Raw genomic sequence first — 20,265 nt, forward strand, 5'->3', positions numbered from 1 at the left:
TATAGTTATATATTAATAAACTATATATAACTATATAATAATATATATATATATAACTATATATATAATATATATATTGTGGATATTTGGATAAGAAATACTATTATATATGTGGACACGTTTTTTTGAATAAGAATATTAATATTTTAATATTACTTATTCATTATTGTAAAATGAATAAATAAAGTTTTAGTTTATTCATCTTCTAAATAGAATGTTACTTTTTCAACAAACACTCCTCGTTCCGAACATGATTAAAGGAAGAAAGAATATCCAGCCACCTTCAACATCATCCTCTCCTACAACACTAAACTTTATTATACGCTATATCTTTGATTTTACAATAGTACAGCCATTTATAGAATATCGTTATTATAACTTATGGATCATTTATCGGATATAAGTGGGCATTAAATGGTATTGATATTTGTATAGCAAGTAACAATATGTCTCTAACTGTGTGTTTTCTAAAAAATACATCCAGGTTTATAAATAATCTTGAAATTACGTCTCATCGATCATATTTAATATCCAATGTTCGCTTTTGAGAAAGTACAACTAACTTTGCGACTGCGAAAAGATTATACAAACGTACAAGCGAGCATCGATCTTTCATTCTGCCCGATTATATGAAGCATCGCGATAATTAATTAATTTTCTTCTGCAATTACTATTCATTTCACGGTAAAAAAAACCGGAAATCGAGCCAGAAGCGAAAGTCGGCGCACTTCCTCCAAGCGACAGCGAGACTTGTCGAGATGGAAGCGGACCAAAAACTACCATTGTACATTTGTCCATTGTACCATTGTCCACACGTGATGCGTGACCTTTTCCTTTGTGACATCCGCATAATTTATCAAAATCGCTGCGTAAAATCAAGTTCAAAAAATAATTTCTCTATATGTCGAGCTAGTGTGGCACAGATAAGTTTCAATTGAAATATATGTTTACTGTATATCGGTATCGAAATCTTAATATTCAAATTCACACACGAGTAACTACGTCACAACTAATCGTAACGCAAAATATATTTTGAATACTCGTCGCATATAACATATTCTATTCTCCATATTATGATTTTGTGTGTGGATGTAATTAATATATAGTCTAATCATCTCAAAACGAAATATCTGCCTATTTTCTGTATGACAAACAATATCTACCACAGCAGCTTTCCGTAATTCGTCTAATGATTGTTGTTAGTTAGTAAATAGAACATATTAAATTCTAATCGAGCAGCGTTCTTTTATAATAATTGCGAAGGTCGTAAAGCATCGGATCCGATGAGTGTCAATCTGCTCTGAAATCTCGCTGATCTGATTACCGAAATTAAAATTTTACAGAAGAAAATCTTGTTGTGGAAATGAAAATTAGGCTAATTCGTCTTGCTTTTAGGTTACAGAACGAGAATTGTAATACACCGAGATATTATAAAATTTAAAATGCATTTATCTTACATCATTTAGATGCTCTAAATATATTTTCGAGAGCAGGGTTTGCCAGCGTCCGTAATCCGAATGCCTTTGTAATCATTCTGGATGTCTTAAAGGATGTTTAAATCGTAAGATTATTCGGTGTACATTTATGAATAGATTACGAACTAGTAACCATTAGGGCAAATGGAGTAAGTAACGTTTCTTAGTTATATCGCTCTAATACTTAATAGGTTTCTTATCGTAAAAAGGACATCGAACATCGAAGACGATTATTTAGAAAAGAGAGATTATACCTGGATATACAGAACAGCGAAGGATGATCAAAGGCAAGGCACAAGTGAATCAGAGGAGAAATTATTTTGGATCAAATTAATATCTTGTGTCTTAATCGTTTTTCGTTACCTTATTCTTTTTACGTTGCGATTAAGATCGGGACATTGCGAAATATACATACATATATATTGTATTATATAATCAGACATCGTCGACGTGTTTAATCGACAACTATTGCTAATAGCGAGACAAACATCTCATTTCTACTGATACCCTCGCATTTTTTCGTCCACATTTATCTCGTAACGATTAATAATTCATTTTTCAAAATAAAAACATCGAATATATACTCGGTATGAAATAGAATAGATCTCTGCTGAAAGGAATAATTTGAAAAACGAGCGAAGACACAACATGAAAAAAGTAAAATATGAGGATATCGTTAGATTGTATCTATGTATATATTTCGTTTGTTACGAATTCCAAACATTGTAAAAACGAGACTCAAGACTTTAAAAATTTTTAATCCACGAAACGCTAGATTTGCGAAGAAAAAAATACAGATTTTATAAGAAACGAGCTACGTAAGATTTAGCCGCTCATCGAAAGAAATCGAATTAAGATTTGCAAAATAAAGATTTTAAATTCGATAAAAAAATCTTTTTTTTTTTACTAAAACGAGAAATTCGTAATATAGAATAAAAATTCTAGTTTCATGATCCGTAAACTCTCAAAAGTACTCGCAGAAATGAGATTTCTGTCCAAAATCTAAACTATACTACACAGAGCTTCATCTCACCGATGCTTCGGCCAATTAATATCACGCGTCGAAAAAATCGTTGCGTGACAAACGCATAGCCGAAATTACGTGTATATCTTAAGTTTCGATAGCGTTTTTATTTTTCTTCCGTCCGATACAACCGATATACCGAAATATGCGTTATGCATAATATAGTGGTTCGAGAAAGCCACACTTACTATAATTTTCTTTTACGTTTTAAGAGCAATAGAACGCGAACAGCGTGTACCATACCGTTAATTACACATTAAAAACTGCTGTCTACATACTTTCATTGCCAGAGTTTGTCATTGAATTTAGTAGAAATGAATGCAAATATTAATTGATAAACACATCACGCATAGCGACTAAAAATTACAAACTAAGTCAATTTATCATAAAAACAGATATTGGCATAAGATAAATAATAATCAGATAATAATTGGCAGATAGATAATAAGATAATAATCAGCAAGCAGTCAAAGTTAGTAATTTATATATAGATATATATGTTAAGAATCAATTAACAAATATTGTTAATTATAATATCTAATTCAATATTGTCTCGATTCATTATTCATAAAATTTTAATATTTCTTATTAATAATTATATATAGAAACAATCGTGTGTAGAGAAACTTCTCATAAATATATAATACTGATTAATATTCCTGACTTAAATTTGACATAACTCCTGATTATCATTAAACGGAAACATGGGAATGGAGAATCACAGGGGAAAAAAGAAAATAATATGAACACAACAAATTATTATAATCTCTCGTCGCTTACAAAATAGAAGTACGCGACCGACGACAAATGAACCTAATCGCCGATTAAAGAATGCGAATGACACAGATGTATATAACCGAGATATATATAAATCAGATCTGTCACGTTGTGCGTGATGCATTACAAAGATAAGTCAACGTATGTAGATGAGATGATCGGACAGTACAATCATCGAGACGACAATATGCTAAGAATAATGGAATTCCCGCGGTAAAATCGAGTTACTGCAAGTATGCTAAGAGGGAAGACAAAATTATTTGCACGGGATGAGACTATATATTCTCGATACATAAAGTAGATAACGTATAAATCTGCATATACGTTTTCTACTACACGTACAATACCGTCAAGCATTTGTACATTTCCGGTATCGATCGTTACTATAATTACAATCATCTCGATGAGTTTGTTTTCTTCCTCCTCGCGCGCTATCTTTTTTTCTCCCCTTCTTGACGTATTTTTCTCCTTTTTTTGTTATTACGAATAGTCGTATAGACACACACCTAGCGAATAAATCATCTACGACGCAAAATCTCTACAACATAGCTACATTACAATCTCGATAATCGAACTCTCGATCACGAAGCGGATACGGAATTATTAAGATTCGCGCTGTACTCAAGTGCGTTTTAACATTAGCATTTTGTGCAAAGAAAATCAAGATGCTCTACCGACTGCCACTGTACAGTCTGTCCTAAGGCAAAGTTATTATACTCGGAATAAAAAGTTGTCCAACTCAGACATCAACAATGCAAAGCTTTATAGATCCACAAGAATATCATCGTTGCATCTTATGTACATCGAATTACGCTATTTCATTGTCGATTGAGAATTTGCTGCTAAAACTGATATAGACAATTCAAAAACACACGGCTGAGCAGCAATACAATTCTAATATCTACATAATATCGGTGCAGTCTAATCGACCGCCATTTCTTTCAAAATACTTAAAAGCTCTCGCGAGCGCTAAAAAGAAGAGATTATCGAGAGGATCAGAAGAGAGGACGCAAGGTTGAGGACAACAGTACGTTCAGGTACGAAGAATCGTTGTTAGGAGATCCTCATTACAGTAAACTCGAAGGATGGACGAGATGTATGTATGTATGTATGTATGTATGTATATATATATATCGAGATAAATCGAGATATATATATATATCGAGATAAATAGCAAAAAATCCTTAGATAAGCTTGTTGCGGGTAACATTATGCTTACTTCCGATAAGAATTGTGTAATAGCGGCGGACGTTTAGACGCTCCAATGTTTGAACCTCGACAAGCGCGATGAGTGCGATACTTTCGAAACAACAAAACAATATATAGCTGAGCCAAATCACTACGATCGTTTGTAGGCCGTTTCAAACTACACATATCTTATATATTAATATAATACGCCTACGCGTCTTCGCACGTTTACTCTAAAACGACAAACACGTCCGTTACAGAGATCTTCGATGCTGAACGTCTTCTATAAATATCTATTTGGCAAACCTCGAGTAGCTTGAGTAGCACCTCCGGAAATACTTGTCGTTAGACTCAATCACCTTATTAGCGCGAAGCCTTACACGTGGAATATCTAAAGGACTGACGCTAAAAGTAATCTGCGAATTGGGAATCCTTCGTTCAAAGCAACGTCTAATAGAATCATATTAGTCAACGCCAGAGTGATCAAGACAGATATAACATCGCAGGTACAAATTGCTAATATTGCGACGCACACATCCGAAGTTAAATCGATGATGCGCAATTATATAACTATCCGCGCGCGAACGTGTTCGTCGTAATTAACGTGGAGAACTCGTGTGTTTTTTTCTCTTTTCCTTCTTTCCTTCTCCCTCCCCCCCCTCCCCTCCCTGTAATTGCTATATTAACAACGATTATGCTAGCGCTACTATTTTTCATCTTTATGACTATATCCTACGATTAACAACATCAACAGCAACAACACATAATATATCAACATGAATATAATAACTATGTCCCGTTAGCGTAAATCTATATACTTATGTACACACGCGTGTGTCGTGTGTAACATACATACGCGTGTATATATGTACGTTACACGAATGTAGGAAGAGAACATGATGTCGATCACATATTCCAAGCAAGTATGCGATATTCATCCGTATATATAATATGCAGAAAAAGATCTCTGACAAAATACACACAATAAACTTGCAATCTGATCTAAGTGAAGGATATAAATGCACTGGTAGATCACACTATCCGTGAAACGATGGTAATTGAGGAATTGGACACAATAATTGGATACAATGAGAAATAATTGTACATAATTTAAAAAAGAATGAACACAAAATTGGAATAATTTGAAAGAAAATAGTAAGAGAGAAAAAAGTGAGTTTTGTAATCACCTGTAATATTCAGATTTGCTGCATATCAGGCTAACAGCAAACAAATCAACTTCCATTTCCTCAATTAGATAACGGAGATAATAAAGCTCATGAGGAAATTCGAATAAATACTATTAGGGAACATAAGGAAGTTAAAACAAATTTTATAATTGAAAATACCATTGACATTCTACCTGCTCACTCTCTAATTGCTTATATTCCAATTATTTCTTATGCCTACCTTTCAATCAATTATAGCTTAATCAAAATGAATTCAAAAAGTTAATGAACTTTGATATGAGAGAATTAATAGAAATCAAGATTTCCTATTAATATGGCAAGACGTAAAACGCGTGGGGCATTCGCAAAGTAAACGTGTGAAATTAAAAAATAGGTGCTTTCCTTCGAAGAAAAACGAAGGATTTCTATAATAAAGTGTATAATAAACTAATATATTCGAAAGAAAACTCGAAATAAATATTATTATATGCAAGAAAAGATCGTATCATTAGTAAACTAGATAGAAATCTAGCATACCAAATAGAATTTATGTATATGTGGTTTAATCAAAATTCCCTCTATTGTCACCTTTTTGATATCGCGAAGGATGCATACTTGGCGCAGAAATCTGCCCAATCTCGCAAAAACATCGACACTTATACGCACGCATACAATTAACGCGGTATACGGAGGACGCTATCGATTTCCTCACACAGGTTCCAGGCATACTGGATAGAGAAATTACACATACGTTGCCTTAAATATCGCCTGTATTATTATGGTATACGGATTATCTCTATCGTCAACCCCCGTGCCCGGATAAAATCAGTCGCGTCCGCCACGGAACATTCTACAACTTCGCGAACGATTGGTAAACTTCGTTTGCGGAAGAAATGCTATCTCGATTAATTGGCATCGACTAAGAAACGGTAACTCTGCGTTCTCTCTGGTTCCCCGCGCGCGCGCGTATATGTATATGTGTGTATTTATGTGTTTATGAGAATCTCTAAATTTATCGGAAATATATATACATATATATCAACTACTCTTTCAAAAAACGCGATATTATTACGACTATTTAAAGTGAAAACCAAATGCCATATCTTTTACATCTACAGCAAACCAAATATCATTACATCAGAAGGAGGTGCACGGGATATAACTTCAAGATCCATAATTCTTTTTAAGTTTACAGAATGCGCACTATCATCTGCAATAATAAATGCATATGCTTTAATTGCTTTTCCCTGCTTGTTAAGACTCATAATCGCAAACGGTTCTTTCGACTTATTTTCTCGTTTTCCATAATATTTGCAAAAAACAATATGCAAGGACAGCACACGATTGTATAACAGAATAATAATAAATTTGAGATTCTATCGTATACAACACTTAGATTTTTGTACATGTGATTACACTCAATGGTATAAAATAAAATGTATATAATAATAAAATCTTTATATAAATTTTTATATAAAATAAATATAAAAAATTTCGATTAAATTTATAAAAGCATTATACTTTTTCATTATTTAAATACAATTTAAAATAATTAGAATCATTAAGATAAAAATTATGAGTTTGATAAAATTATAAAATAATACAAAAAATTAACATATAATAACATAATAATTTATATATATGTATAATTGAAATAAACGATATACTCTCTTATAAATCGATGTGCTCTACGAAGCTCACAGATTTCAATATTATATAATATAAAATATAATATCAAAATCCATGTCAAGATTTGCATTCAAATTATACAAGTAATTATAATTTCTATTCATTCAAAGAAAGCAAAATTCTTTCAATGTATATAAGTACATACAATAAAAAGATGTACTTAAATCGAATTGTAATACGTAAAGAAAAGCAGCTAAATTTCGGTAATACTAAATGCCACGAGATCACTTGTGCAGTATACTTGTGCAAATAGAGCATTAATAATAATTTTGTCTGGTTTGCCAAATATTTAACAATAGTTAATCTCATGAAAATTTAAAACAAAGGATGCAATCGTTCGAATAAGAATATAAATAACAAATTACTACGACGGAGTATGTGACCGTACATAAGTAGATTACTTAAGTAAATATAACATTATAATATTACATAAAATATCAGACATCTTTGATTCAGATCATCAATTATATTCACGCGTTACTATTTACCGCCTAATAATTACGATACATCCCGCGTACCTCTGTCTTCTCATTAAATCAATACCTGTTAAACAATTAACTGATTTTACATGATGCAGACTTACTTAGATAGATTTTAATCCTAAATTCGTTATAATTAACGGAGAATTCTCCCTCATATAGATACCTGTGTACATGTATCGTAGCGCGTAGCCTAAAATATCATTACAATTAGAAACAACAAGGACAAATGTTACCTCGTAACATTTTTGATTGTCTTCCTCAAAGAGGTCTGCCCGACCGGACTGCTCGTGATACGAAGATTGATCCGCATACAGTAGAATCCGGCTAGTAGCACTCCAGCAATAATGCAAAAGCGGAAAACTCGTGAAAAAGAAAAGTATTTACGCGCCGAACTATTCAACAATCGCCATATGTACTTGCGCGAACGGTCAAACACGATTATAGTGCGGCTGCGCGCGCACGTCACGTGATCGTCACGTGATCTCCCATAATTCCACAGAAAATCATTTAAATAAAAATAATATAATTATATATAATTTATATATTATATATAATTAAATATATAATTTTATATATATTATTATATATTATATATAATTAAATATATAATTTTATATATATATATTATATTATATATAATTAAATATATAATATAATCATTTATATATATAATATAAATATAAATATATATGTGCGAGATGACTCTTCAAGTTGGAAGCACTCACAAAAAACGCAATGTGCAAAACTATGCATTTTCTATAGAAATTATGAATTCGATTCTATAAACAAAAGAAAATAATAATATTATCTCTTTCTTTCTCTTTTTTGAGAAATAAATATACATAACTAGCACTGGGCTTATGATTATAATACATTAGTTTGATAATATGTATATATCTACGTATATATAAAAAAATAAGAATTATCCGGATCCTACTGTAATGAGATATTAAAAGATTCCCGTGCCTTCGGCAGGGAAAATATCACGATTTTTGTCATAGTATGGGCAAATCCTCCCCAAAAAAAAAAGTTACTTTATATATGGAGTACTTTCAGTCAAAAATATATCAGATCACTCGCGCGTTCGTGCAATTTGTCGAATTTTTCTTTTCTAGGCCAAAGAGATTTCACCCTCTCGGTTGTATATGTTCTCTTACGTTATTCTGACTGGAATCTCCTGAGATCTGACTTCTTAATAGTCAAAGATCAATCTAAACGGAGCATCTTGGAACGCGATTAGACTTAGTTTATATGTAGTTGATTAAATAACGATGACTTATGCATATAACAACAATATTAAATGTTAGCACTTAGGAAGGTTGTATATTCTTTTTTCTTATTTGAAATTTTATATATATATATATATATATATATATATATAATTTCTTGCACGCGTATTTGTCGCGATCTTAATGCTCCTTAAGATCATACGAATACGTAATCGGCTATATTACGTCAGCGATCGTTTTAGATTCCGGAATCTCTCTGCTTAATACTGTGTGCAAATAATGCGAAATTCATCACGTATATTGAAGTTTAACATTGTCTCTTTCTCTTTCGTATTACTATAAGCAGATGTTTTATCGTAAAGAGATCATGACATAGCGTTTTTTCCACATACCTAAACAGACACGATCAATTAAAGAATTGATCAACATGTATGATATCAACGCGTCAATCGAATAATGATTATTGTAGTAAAAGACACAGCATTGAAGTAATAGAAAATTACCTCAATCCATTATTCGACATCTAATCTCTTTGAAGTATTAAACGGTAAAAGTTCAATATGTATGTGTGTGTACATACACAATTGCATCGTATATATAGTAATTACTTGTCGTGCATTGTATAGCACCGAACTGCTCCAAATCACGCGATTTCTTGATACAGCATCAACGTCACCGTATCGATATCTTCAATAATTGATGGCAAGAATCATCACCATAAACAGCTGTAGATATACACTGTATACCAACATTTCCTTACTCGTTATTGGTTCATTTCCTTATACAAACATCGGAGAAATATTGCATTCAAGTACAATATCCGTTTTCTTTCTCCCACATATCTCTTGTTACAAGCCGCGTGTTCGATATACCAAGTTGCATAACTGGATGCTTTAAACGACGCGTATAATGGCGTAAAACATCGTGAACCGATGTCACACCTTTAGTCAACACATAATTAGACCCGTTTCGCAAGTCAATACATATTCTCGCTAAGTGACTCGGGTAAGCTAGCTCCGCCAGATGGTGACAAGGGTAACTCACCACTCTCATATTTACTGTAGCGGCTACTATATTCTGCTAGCAAATTAGCTTTTACCTATTGCATTAAAATAGAAAATATTTCATGATATCATACGAGTAAAAATATTTATTACAATTTAGGATGCATACCTTGGCTCGCTCATCTTCCAACCTTTGACGTACTTCTTCATGTTGTCTTTCTAACTCTGTTCTCTTCTTGTCGAAAATTTTCGTTAACCGCGTGCATTCATTTACAGCTTTCTCTACAGTCGATTTTGCAACTTCTCGTTTTATGCGCTCCAGCTCGGCTTTATCTTTATGTACCTTGGCCAATTGTTTGACCTTAAACACGATAAAAGATATGTAATTAATTTTCATTATTTTATATATGTATTTCGTCGCGCAAAGAAAAAATATAGTAGCTAAAAATACCTCGCCCTGTCTTGTAGCTTGCAGTTTTCGTTTAACATCGGCGGTTTCTCTGTCTAAAAGCACTTGGAGCATTTTCAATTGATTGGCTTGCGATGCTCTCATCACTTTTTCGACGGTCGTAAAGAGACTGTCATAATATTTTTCCTGAAGTTCACGTTCTTGTTGAACGTGCACTTTACATATGGCTAAAAATCGTTCGCTTTGACTCCTAGGTATACCTCTGGATGTCCCGTCATTTCCCTCGCGATTCTCCGGGTTCTCTGGGTATTCGGAAGACTCAGGCATGGCTAAGGTGCTTAAACCCACTTCGCTCGAAAAACTCCTATAATAATAAGAATACAATTAAAAATTATACAATTCAAAATTAATGTTAGCTTGCTTCTATACTTACATATTTTTGCTCGATAGTCGCTTCACCAGTCTATTGCTGTAGAATTTCGATCTATGTTTCTCGCCGTCGAGCGAGCCTTTTTGCGACTGCATTCGCACTTTTTCTTTCTCGTGCTTCTTCCGCAGAGATTCAAGTTTCTTTTCGAGTTCCATCTTCTTCTCCCTGACTAGCTTATTTTCCATGAGTTTTTCCCAACTTTCAGCCACTATTTCGTCACTTACTATAACAGAAAGAAGTTGTCAAAATATAGCATAAGAAATAAATATACTTATAATCAGAATAATTAAAAAAAAAAACAAAAATACTCACTATTGCTAGACTGATTGACTGGACTTTTATTTACAGATGTATCAACTGCTTGAATTGCAGGACTCGGAATATCGTCTTCTACATCCACCGTGTCCGAGCTACCCAAGCCACCAATAGATGGTCTACTATGTAAACTACTGGAAGGAGGTACAAGACTTGGCATTTCACCTATGGACTGCATTCGTTTAGCTTTTACAACTTCCTCCTGCAAAAATAACACTGTCAGTAACATATTACAGGATAATTGAATCATACAGAAAACTTACAGCTGGCTTAGCAGAAGTAGGAGCATCGCCAACTTTACTCTTATCCTATAAAATATGTTAGTAGTGTTATTAGTAAACTTGAAAATAAATTTGAATTATTAATTGTTAGAGAAGAGAAAAAGAGAAGAAAAGGGAAACAGTAGCACCATTTTTAATCTTACTTCAATTTCATCCGGAGCCTCCAAACAATCCGTAAGAACCAACAATTGATTTTCTCTTTTCTCCACTTCGCTCTGATATTTGATAGGATTCGCTAAAGCTTCGGCAAGCTCGCTCAAACCATCAGGCACGTAATCCTTTACGATAACGTGTAAAAACACACTCGCTAATGGTAGCGGTTGCCCACACTCGTTTCTTAGTGCAACGTGTCTGTATCCTGGGCATAATCCAACTACAGGTAATACCCTGTGACCGATGAAACGTCCAGAATCTTCATATGCGGCAATCCTTATCGAAGCAAGTTCCGGTAAAACTACCTGAGAAATGCAAAAGCAATACATTATTATAGAAGCTGTGTAACAAGACAATGTATAAATAATATAATTTTACCTTTTTAAATACGAATGGTTCCTCATCATATATGGGATTAATACCGTTATTCGGCACGATTTTTGTGCGGAATTTCTTTCTTACGGTATCAGCTGGTAAACCATACATATCCACTTCTACATAAGTGCCTACTCTTTTGTCGGTTAAAAATTGCGCGGATATTACGTGAATGTGAACGGTGCCCGCAATAATACCATCAACGGTAGATTCAGCAAAAGGATCTAATCGTCGATCTTTCCTTCTCATAAATTCCGGTTTCAATAGATAACCACAACGTTGATTGTATTCAAATATCCCCAAATTTAATTGCATCGCTAGATCTGTTATCAATCAAATTAATCAAATTCATTAACGATAAAAGTAAAATGATAACGTCGAATAATACACTAAATAAAATTTTACGTACCGAGTGTTTGATAATTTAATGCAACTAGCTGACATCCCGCGTTCCAAAATACTTGCGGCATGAAATTGCTAGAATCGAATCGTGTTCCTGCTGGATAAACTCTGGATAACTGATGTTTGTTGTAATTTACAAATTCTAGTGGTCTCTCCTTCAAAAGAGTCGTAGCTTGTTTCTCGTCGAAAGATGACATTTCGTACGTACGATTTTTTTCTGTACAAGTGATATAAAAATTTATCGTCTTCGCAATATACGAAGAGAATGCATAAAAATTCTTCTCGTTAAAATACATCACGTACTTTCAGCCGACTCGAAACTGTTGAAGTGTACAGGCTGCACATAATTAACTAGAGCAGAAATTTCTGCACCCGCCTCCGTCTCTTTGGCCGCGGATGCTTTATCTGCCGCAGATCCTTTGTCACCCATTCTCAGTTCCACGTTAGACTCATCTTCGTCTGTACTCGATTCGTCTTCCTCATCTAAAAAAAATTAATGCATTAAAAATATAAGTATCTCTTATAAATATATTATTTATAGTTTCTTTTTTTTATTACCAACCTTCATCATCCTGAGCACTATCTTTACTACCCTGTCTTTGTTGCAACATAGGAGGATGAGGAATATCGCCATTCCCAATTTGTTGTTCATTTCCAGATGCGCTATCATCAGCCATTTCATTTTGAGGTATTATATCCGGTGGTGGGCCGTTTTCTCCTGCAGATGGATTCACCGTCCCGTTTGTTTCATTCTCTGGGTTATCTTCAGCAGTGTCTAATGCTTGCGGTTGCTTTTTGTGATGCTTTTTATGATGATGATGATGTTTTTTCTTATTTTTTATTATTATTTTGCGCTTCAATAACGATGGAGGTGGAAGCTCTTGACCTGGCTCTAACTAAAAACAAAAAAGAATTAATCGTTACAATAAATCATAAAAAAATTTTCTTTTGCTTATAATTATCCTATTATTCTTATAATTATCCTATTCTATTAAGTCTCCATTAAACATAATATCTAAAAATACCTTGTGCGATTCGAGTGGCGCCTCAAGTAACATTTCCCCGAAAAGTTCTCTGCAGTACTGTGCGATTTTGGCTTGTTGCCTTGGATTACAATGATTTTCGAAACTGAGAATGACCGGATAGTCAGAAGTTTTAAAAGCACTCTCAGCAATTGCTTCTATCACATCTCGAGCACATATTTCAGGTACAAATGTATATCTATAAAAAAAAGAGATTTATATTTTTTATTATTTTAAATTATAAATTACTTATATATGCTTTTCTATACATATTGAAAATTATTACAATATTCATACCCGTGAACAATAACAGGTTCGTCAACTTTTCCATTCCAAAAATCTAATTCGACGCATCGACAACCGGCTAAAAGACACTGACGATAAATTTCCACAGAACTCTTTCCAGTGAGTTGATGCCCTAGACAGAGAAAATTATATCTGCTACAATCATTCAAAATCAAATAAATGTGTTGCATGTTAAAAATGATTATAACATATATACCCGTTAAGTATGTATTGTGACTAGAATTTATGAAATAATGCGCAAGCGATTGATCCATATCGTCAGACAATTCAAATTTCGAGATTGCAACAATCGGATTGTCCTCACTCATGAGATATCTCAGGAATCCATCAAGACTGAGTTGGCCTTTATTTGCATTACATTTGTTGGGTTCATACTGATTTATGATATCCTTTGCCCTCGCTTCATTTGCATATGGATATAGTATCTCGTTGAGGCGTGGATCTCTCTGCGTCTTATTCAAAAAGTCGACGAATTGCGAAACAGACATCAATTTGCGTTTGCTATTGCCAACTATTTCTTCAAACACTTTTTCTACATCTGATCTCTGAGTGAGAGACTTATAAAAGTTGAAGAAATCTTCGAATTGGAATTTTGACAATGGCACAACGTCGCTCTACGAAATAAAATATATCATAAATAATATGTATAAAAAATGCATTTTGGAGTAAAACCTCTTTCAAGAATAATATTTACAATAATGAGAACAAAACTCACTTTGCCAGTTGGAAAGCCAGAAATATCGAGTGCTTTTTCAACACGCTTGCGATGTTCTTTGTTTTGTGTAAACATTTCTATTATACTACAAAAAGATTTCAATATAAAAATAATAATTTTTTTCTTATAAATAATATTAAAATTACATTACAATATTGTACTCACTTCTTTACTGGTATTTTTTCACATTTATCAGCAGTAAGTATTAATTTGGTGTGCGCTTTGAGTAAAAACATAGTTGTGCTAGTATTTAATTGAATCAAATTGTATGCCACTTGAAAAAGCTGTTCTGTCCAATGTTGTGCTGTTTCTGCACGCATGGTGCAAAAATTAATAAAATTCATATTGACAAAATCAGAGCCGTAACAGACTGTTAGAGTTTTGTCTTCTAAGGAATCTTGAGAACCAATATTTACAAGAGATTTCAATTTTGGATCCTATAAAAGAATTTTTAATTTAATTCACAATATGAATGTTCTCTTATCCTCTGACATATAAAATTTAAGATCCATAAATAATTATAATCCTTCTAATGTTGTCATATCGCAATGAATGGATACAGATAAAAAGTTTCATATAATGAGCTAAACATTACAATGCAACATACAGAAGTATGTCAGTTCATTCAAAGTTGCTTATTGATTTATAGGAAAACTGATCTAACAAAGTGCGCTATTATTTCAATGAATACGGAACTGCCTTTATCTACCATTGAAGCGGATAGTAGTGTGATAAAAAAAGCAAACTATGTATGGTATGTAAAGTAGGTAATGTTCTATTTATAAATTAGTCAATAATTATTATGTGATGATGCTCTCTGTGCGTCATTGTTATAATTATGGGAAAACCAAGAGACACTCTTTGATTATTCATCTTTGATTATTTATCATTGATTATTCATCTACTATTCATATTTGTATATCTATTGACATCGATGTACAAATAAACTCTAGTAGCTTTTGTGTATATCTCGATAATGCTACGTCAAATATTTATTAAAAGAAGCAAACATGAAATTGATACCTTTGGTACTTTTGCATATTTTCCTGTTCGTGTATCTCTTATAACTGCTATGTCCAGCATATCCATCTCATTATTTTGATCCACCCAGTGTAAGTAAAAACCATACTTATCCACTTTTAAAGTCACAGGCGTTGCTATTCCAGAATCCTATGGTTATACATACATACAGCATATTTTATATGTTACGAAAGATTTATTTTTATCATATGACTCTATATGTATGCATGTGTGTTTTCTTTAAGTGTATTATAATATTCTTTCTTTGATAGAAACGACATACGACATATGACTTAAGACATAACATTTCATTTTTTTAGAGCTGTCATCGTAGATCAATTCAATTTTTTTGTTTTACCAAGCAAAATGAAGATAATACTCTTATGCCTAAAGTGACCTTTTCCACTTATACTAAAACTATTAATATTAAAAATACACACAAACCTCATCCCACTTGATAAACTTCTCTCCTTCCTGCAACTGTTGAGAAACCTCCACGGGCTTTGTATACATGGTAGGGATATTCTTATTGCTCGCCTGCATCCTGTCTCCTTGTTATCACAAATCCACACTGTCCAGCACTGACTCTTATAGACGTAAAGGCAAAGTGACAAGTGACGTGGTGAACGGCGGTAGCGATGTCAAGGAGCACGTTGCGGACATTGACCACGAGGATGACGATAACGACGACAACAACAATGATGATGATGATGACGATGACGACGGTGACGACGACGACGACGACGACGACAATAACGACGACGACGACGACTCCGACTCCGACGACGACTCCGACGGCGGTGGCGGCGATAATGACAGCAACCACGACGGCGACTCCGACGGCGACGACTCCGACATCGACGACATAAGCCTTATCGAAATTTCAAGCATTTAGGAACTCCTGAATCACCGTATCTCGGTCGCCGTTGCTGGTACCAAGGCGACTGTCGCCGTCGTCGTCGTCGTCGCGATCTGGATACACTTTGCGGTTATATATATTCTTAAGGACGTGCTCTCGACGTGTCCACGAGGAGCATAAAGGTAAACTTCGAATCCGATTTCGTCGATCGAAGTCACATTCAACCGGGTCGCGACAGAGCAAAGGTCGTCCGCGAAGACATCTCGTTCACCGCCCAAGTAGAAGCACGCCGATTGTCCGGAGCACGTATCCGGGTGTCCTCAACCGCGTGCGCGCGCGCGCGCAGGAATTGGAGCACTCTGGAGCACTCGCGCCTCTCGTCTCTTCTCGCCTTGTCTCGTCTCGTCTCGTCTCGTCTCTTCTCAGCCTTGGTTCGCTCGCTCGTCGTCGTTGCTGGTCCAGCTTGGTCGCTCCCTCCGAACCAGCGTCGACACCAGCATCCTTCTGCGACTTCTGTGTCACGCCGCGCGCCGAAGACAAGCACCGAGCACCGACACCGAGCGCGAGCGCACGCACCGCGCCGTCAACACCAGAAGGCGCTCGAAGGCGCCGCCGACAGGCGCGCGCCTTCCTTCGAATTCGTTTCCCCGTCCTATTCAATCACATACGTAGACTCTTTATCTTTTCTTTCGGGGATTATGTAGTATTATTATCCGTGATACGCAAATGAAGAACAATGACAGTTCTCGCATCCACGTGACATTGGCGCGCAAACTTCTTCTGTAGATATAGCGAAAGGAAATTTCCTCGAACTCGTCTATAGAAATCGCTGATTCATCGACCCTGACTCGCGAGATTATACAGTTTAATTTATACGCGATAAGAAATATAGTATATAAAATATATATATATATACATGTATATTATAATTATATATTATATAATCTTACCTATGCTGCAGATGTAGGAATAAATTTTTTCTACAAAAAAAAATGTTAAATAATTTTTCCCTTCACTTTTTCTGACTCGTTTCTCGAAAAACTTGATCTTTCGGCTTCGGAAAATGCGCGATTATTATGTCACGGTGTCACTTTTCCGCGTGAAAAGCGACTGCGTCAATCGCCGGAGAAAGGATATGAACGACTATATAGAAAGAGCGGTGTACGGAGAGGGAGAGAGACAGATCGAGCGTTAACGAGGGCGCGAACAGCGTCGAGAGTTAACGGCGCTGGGGAAGGAAGAGGAAGGGTTGCGCAACCCCCTCTCGATATTATCTCACAGTATTGCCAGCGCGTGAAACACGGCGATTGATTTGCGGTTCTCTCTCTGTTCCGCAAATTCCGAGAGATTCCGCCGCGTGGCCATCGATTTTGCATTAGTTCCGAGTAATTTGCGCGACGACGCAACAGCGAAAATTAAATGGGTCCTCGATCGAGATCCGGTTCACCGCTCCCTAACCGAGGGTGCTGCGTTTTTTCGGGGATAAAAATTCACGCGCGCAAGCATACACATACATACATACATACATACATACATACATACATACATATATAGGTACACTTGTATTATAGATTGTGCATTGAATTCGATCTAAAAATAAGCCCGCGCCCTTCCACGAAGATGGAGGATAGACTAATCACCTTCACCGCGCCCATTAAATCGATCCAATCTCTTTGACTGCCGTTAAACTTGAGTCAACTTGACACGGCAAACACGCGAAATAGAGCAACGACGGCGACGGCGACGACGTCGCGTGTTCTCGTCTACTCTCTCATACCTACGATAGCATCTCTTATCGGTGACTCAGGATTCATTTAAATGAGATAGTCGAAAAGGGGAGCCGCGTGATACGAGGCGATCAAGAAATCGGGTTGTCTCTCTTTCCTGAAAAATATTCGTTTTAAACATGATTGTCGCACTCGAAGTGAGATGAAGTGAAAGAGTGAACTTTTTTCATGGGTTTAATGCAGTAATTCTTCGAAAGGGAGAATATATCTTCGCGATAGAGCCTCGTTTCCTCGAAAATATCACATGTGAATTGAACAATAAAATGTGTAATATTAAAATATTACCACTATATATTGTAATCCTTATAAACACAATCTCCATTATAATACAAACTTCTGCTTACGTTTTTACGACTAGAAACTTACATTTGTGTAAGTTACTTATTAGCAAGCAGTACATTTGGATACAATGATATATTTGGTATTTATTTTATATTTCTATAGTTCCCATTTATTTCACTAGAGACTTCGTACAACAATTTGAGGCCTTCAAATCAGAGGAATTCAAGTATTAGAATAGATAAAAATAAATATTTATTTTGAAGTTATCTATTTCTAGCTTGAAATAAATAAGAACCATAAACTATAACAGTCACTCGAGAACAACACATTGTTTAGATGTCTAAGCAATATGATAAAAAGAGAATTGCTACAATGATATTCTTATTCTTTAAAGAATGTGATGTATACTATGTATTAAATATATAGTAGAATTAAAATTCTTAGACAGATCACTGTAATATAAAAAAAGCACAAACATGAGTACAAAAAAGATTTATGATGTGCCTTAATCTTTTTTATAATTCTACTATAGTATCATCATTCCTATTGATGGGATCTCCCTTGAGCAATGCCACAATCATGCTAAAGAAAGAAGAAAATATAAATATCTTCTCTTTCAAGCTTCATTCCTTTGTGTATAAATAATTTGTATACTTATGCAAATACGTACCAATAAAGATAGATGAAAAAGAATACTAGGCAATATCCAAGATGAATCATACAATCTCGCGTGTATCTCTTTAATTGGCTGCGATTATGAATCTCCGTAGGATCATAAACCCCCATATTTCCACTGGGAACACCAAAATACTCATAAAACAGCCATAGCGTCATTGGTATGTTTACCAATGTTAATATTAATTGTCCATGTATCAATAGAAGAAATACTAAAAATGTATGCGCTATTAATTTGGGTAACACTCCCTGTAACAGAAAAAAGATTGACTAAATAATTTGTACTGCATTTTATGCACATGTAATAAAATAATTAACTCTTTAATGTATTACCATATTCAATTTTGAACAACATTCTTGCGCATTCAAATAATCACACTCGAGATCCGATAGTGTTATAATCTTGACAAATCAGTCAAGGAAAACAATAAGCTCATCAATAATCGATTTGACAGTAAATTATTCATTTTCTACCTTTCCTGCCTGAAAAAAATTGAAAATGACGCCATTGCACGACTATAAATAAGAACATAACCTTTAATAAAAAAAAAATAAAAAAACATTTATTCGTGTATCAAACAGATTATTTTAGCGTATTCTTAGTTTAATGAAATGTAAAAGAGATATTCATATTATATATAAATGATGAATGTAATAAAGGATACATAATACACAAGGAGAAACAAAATAGAGCCCGTGTCTATCAACGCAATCGCGAACAGAAGTGGATCTGAAATTAGGCCCATAACGCGGCTATTTTTCGACGCGAAAAAAAACGGCGGATCACATGGGATTTAAAACCACGATAATCCTCGAATATCTTTCCTGTGATTTTTATCACGCAATTTTCCTCGTTCGCCGGTCGAGTTTTGAGTTTCGTCGTAAACTTCCGAAACACCGACCCCCACCCGAGAAATGCACTTCGCAGTGTTACCAATTGCGCTATTTTTTATAATTAAATCCCCTACAAACTCTTCCTTCCTTCTTTTCTACACTCTCAAAAAAGACAGAAAAGTTATGTCATGTTGAGCGAAAATTGTTGAATTATAATAAATATACTATTTTCAGAAACTATTGAAATATAATGTTTTCAGAAAAATATTGACAAACTAATTCTAATGACGAATTAATTTTGATCAATTTGCACTTTTTTGCACTTTTTTCTGAAAATGGAGTGTATGTGACGAAAAATTTGATTGG

General features: G+C 34.5%; 3 protein-coding genes and 2 long non-coding RNA genes across 8 annotated transcripts in view; 2 read left to right on the forward strand and 3 right to left on the reverse strand.

Moving 5' to 3' along the window:
- LOC146723128 (uncharacterized) overlaps positions 1–8,099 on the reverse strand; it is a 60,628-nt gene extending 52,529 nt beyond the window's left edge. For both annotated transcript variants that reach the window (XR_014924758.1, XR_014924757.1), the window contains exon 1: positions 8,035–8,099. This is a non-coding gene — a long non-coding RNA (uncharacterized LOC146723128). The remainder of the gene's footprint in view (positions 1–8,034) is intronic.
- Positions 298–17,203, reverse strand: Plc21C (Phospholipase C at 21C). 3 transcript variants are annotated; one of them, XR_003819805.2, is made up of 19 exons: positions 15,907–17,203; positions 15,466–15,612; positions 14,608–14,879; positions 14,443–14,527; positions 13,924–14,341; positions 13,719–13,839; positions 13,425–13,620; positions 12,962–13,295; positions 12,703–12,882; positions 12,407–12,616; positions 12,001–12,320; positions 11,613–11,927; positions 11,452–11,496; positions 11,186–11,390; positions 10,877–11,096; positions 10,486–10,807; positions 10,204–10,395; positions 9,534–10,129; positions 298–9,422 (listed from the first exon to the last, which is right to left on the reverse strand). XR_003819805.2 is itself a non-coding variant. In XM_029304249.2 (18 exons), exons 1-18 carry the CDS (start codon positions 16,003–16,005, stop codon positions 10,007–10,009), a joined length of 3,804 nt encoding a protein of 1,267 aa, XP_029160082.1. In that variant the 5' UTR covers positions 16,006–17,203; the 3' UTR covers positions 298–10,006. The 3 variants fall into 3 exon arrangements, 2 of the variants coding, with proteins under 2 accessions (XP_029160082.1, XP_029160084.1); XM_029304249.2 differs by having other exon boundaries at positions 298–10,129; XM_029304251.2 differs by lacking the exon at positions 11,452–11,496 and having other exon boundaries at positions 298–10,129.
- Positions 4,727–15,552, forward strand: LOC114932099 (uncharacterized). Its single transcript, XR_003819809.2, has 3 exons — positions 4,727–4,970; positions 11,222–11,332; positions 15,092–15,552. It is a non-coding gene; the product is annotated as an uncharacterized LOC114932099 (long non-coding RNA).
- Positions 15,906–16,376, forward strand: LOC146723129 (uncharacterized). Its single transcript, XM_085483131.1, has one exon. It carries the CDS (start codon positions 16,101–16,103, stop codon positions 16,329–16,331), a length of 231 nt encoding a protein of 76 aa, XP_085339257.1. The 5' UTR covers positions 15,906–16,100; the 3' UTR covers positions 16,332–16,376.
- A 1,173-nt stretch (positions 17,204–18,376) lies between the features above and the next one.
- On the reverse strand, positions 18,377–19,987 carry cnir (cornichon-like protein). The gene is made up of 4 exons (XM_029304243.2): positions 19,731–19,987; positions 19,399–19,467; positions 19,061–19,314; positions 18,377–18,972 (listed from the first exon to the last, which is right to left on the reverse strand). Exons 1-4 carry the CDS (start codon positions 19,809–19,811, stop codon positions 18,906–18,908), a joined length of 471 nt encoding a protein of 156 aa, XP_029160076.1. The 5' UTR covers positions 19,812–19,987; the 3' UTR covers positions 18,377–18,905.
- Between the last annotated feature and the right edge of the window lie 278 nt (positions 19,988–20,265).

This window comes from Nylanderia fulva, unplaced genomic scaffold (genome assembly GCF_048542155.1).
Source record: "Nylanderia fulva isolate GAGA-0341 unplaced genomic scaffold, ASM4854215v1 Scaffold23, whole genome shotgun sequence".
Lineage (NCBI taxonomy): Eukaryota > Metazoa > Arthropoda > Insecta > Hymenoptera > Formicidae > Nylanderia > Nylanderia fulva.

What these genes read in the sequence shown, in the direction of transcription:
- Plc21C (XM_029304249.2), bottom strand. Translation starts at nt 16,005, where the DNA reads ATGCAGGCGAGCAATAAGAATATCCCTACCATGTATACAAAGCCCGTG. An exon ending in TCACAATACATACTTAACGG is followed by an intron (nt 13,840 to 13,923) that starts GTATATATGTTA and finishes TTCTCTGTCTAG; the next exon opens with GGCATCAACTCACTGGAAAG. An exon ending in CTACTTCTGCTAAGCCAGCT is followed by an intron (nt 11,391 to 11,451) that starts GTAAGTTTTCTG and finishes TTATTTTTGCAG; the next exon opens with GAGGAAGTTGTAAAAGCTAA.
- LOC146723129 (XM_085483131.1), top strand. Translation starts at nt 16,101, where the DNA reads ATGTCAAGGAGCACGTTGCGGACATTGACCACGAGGATGACGATAACG.
- cnir (XM_029304243.2), bottom strand. Translation starts at nt 19,811, where the DNA reads ATGGGCCTAATTTCAGATCCACTTCTGTTCGCGATTGCGTTGATAGAC. An exon ending in GTTGTTCAAAATTGAATATG is followed by an intron (nt 19,315 to 19,398) that starts GTAATACATTAA and finishes TTTCTGTTACAG; the next exon opens with GGAGTGTTACCCAAATTAAT. An exon ending in TTTTTCATCTATCTTTATTG is followed by an intron (nt 18,973 to 19,060) that starts GTACGTATTTGC and finishes TTCTTTCTTTAG; the next exon opens with CATGATTGTGGCATTGCTCA.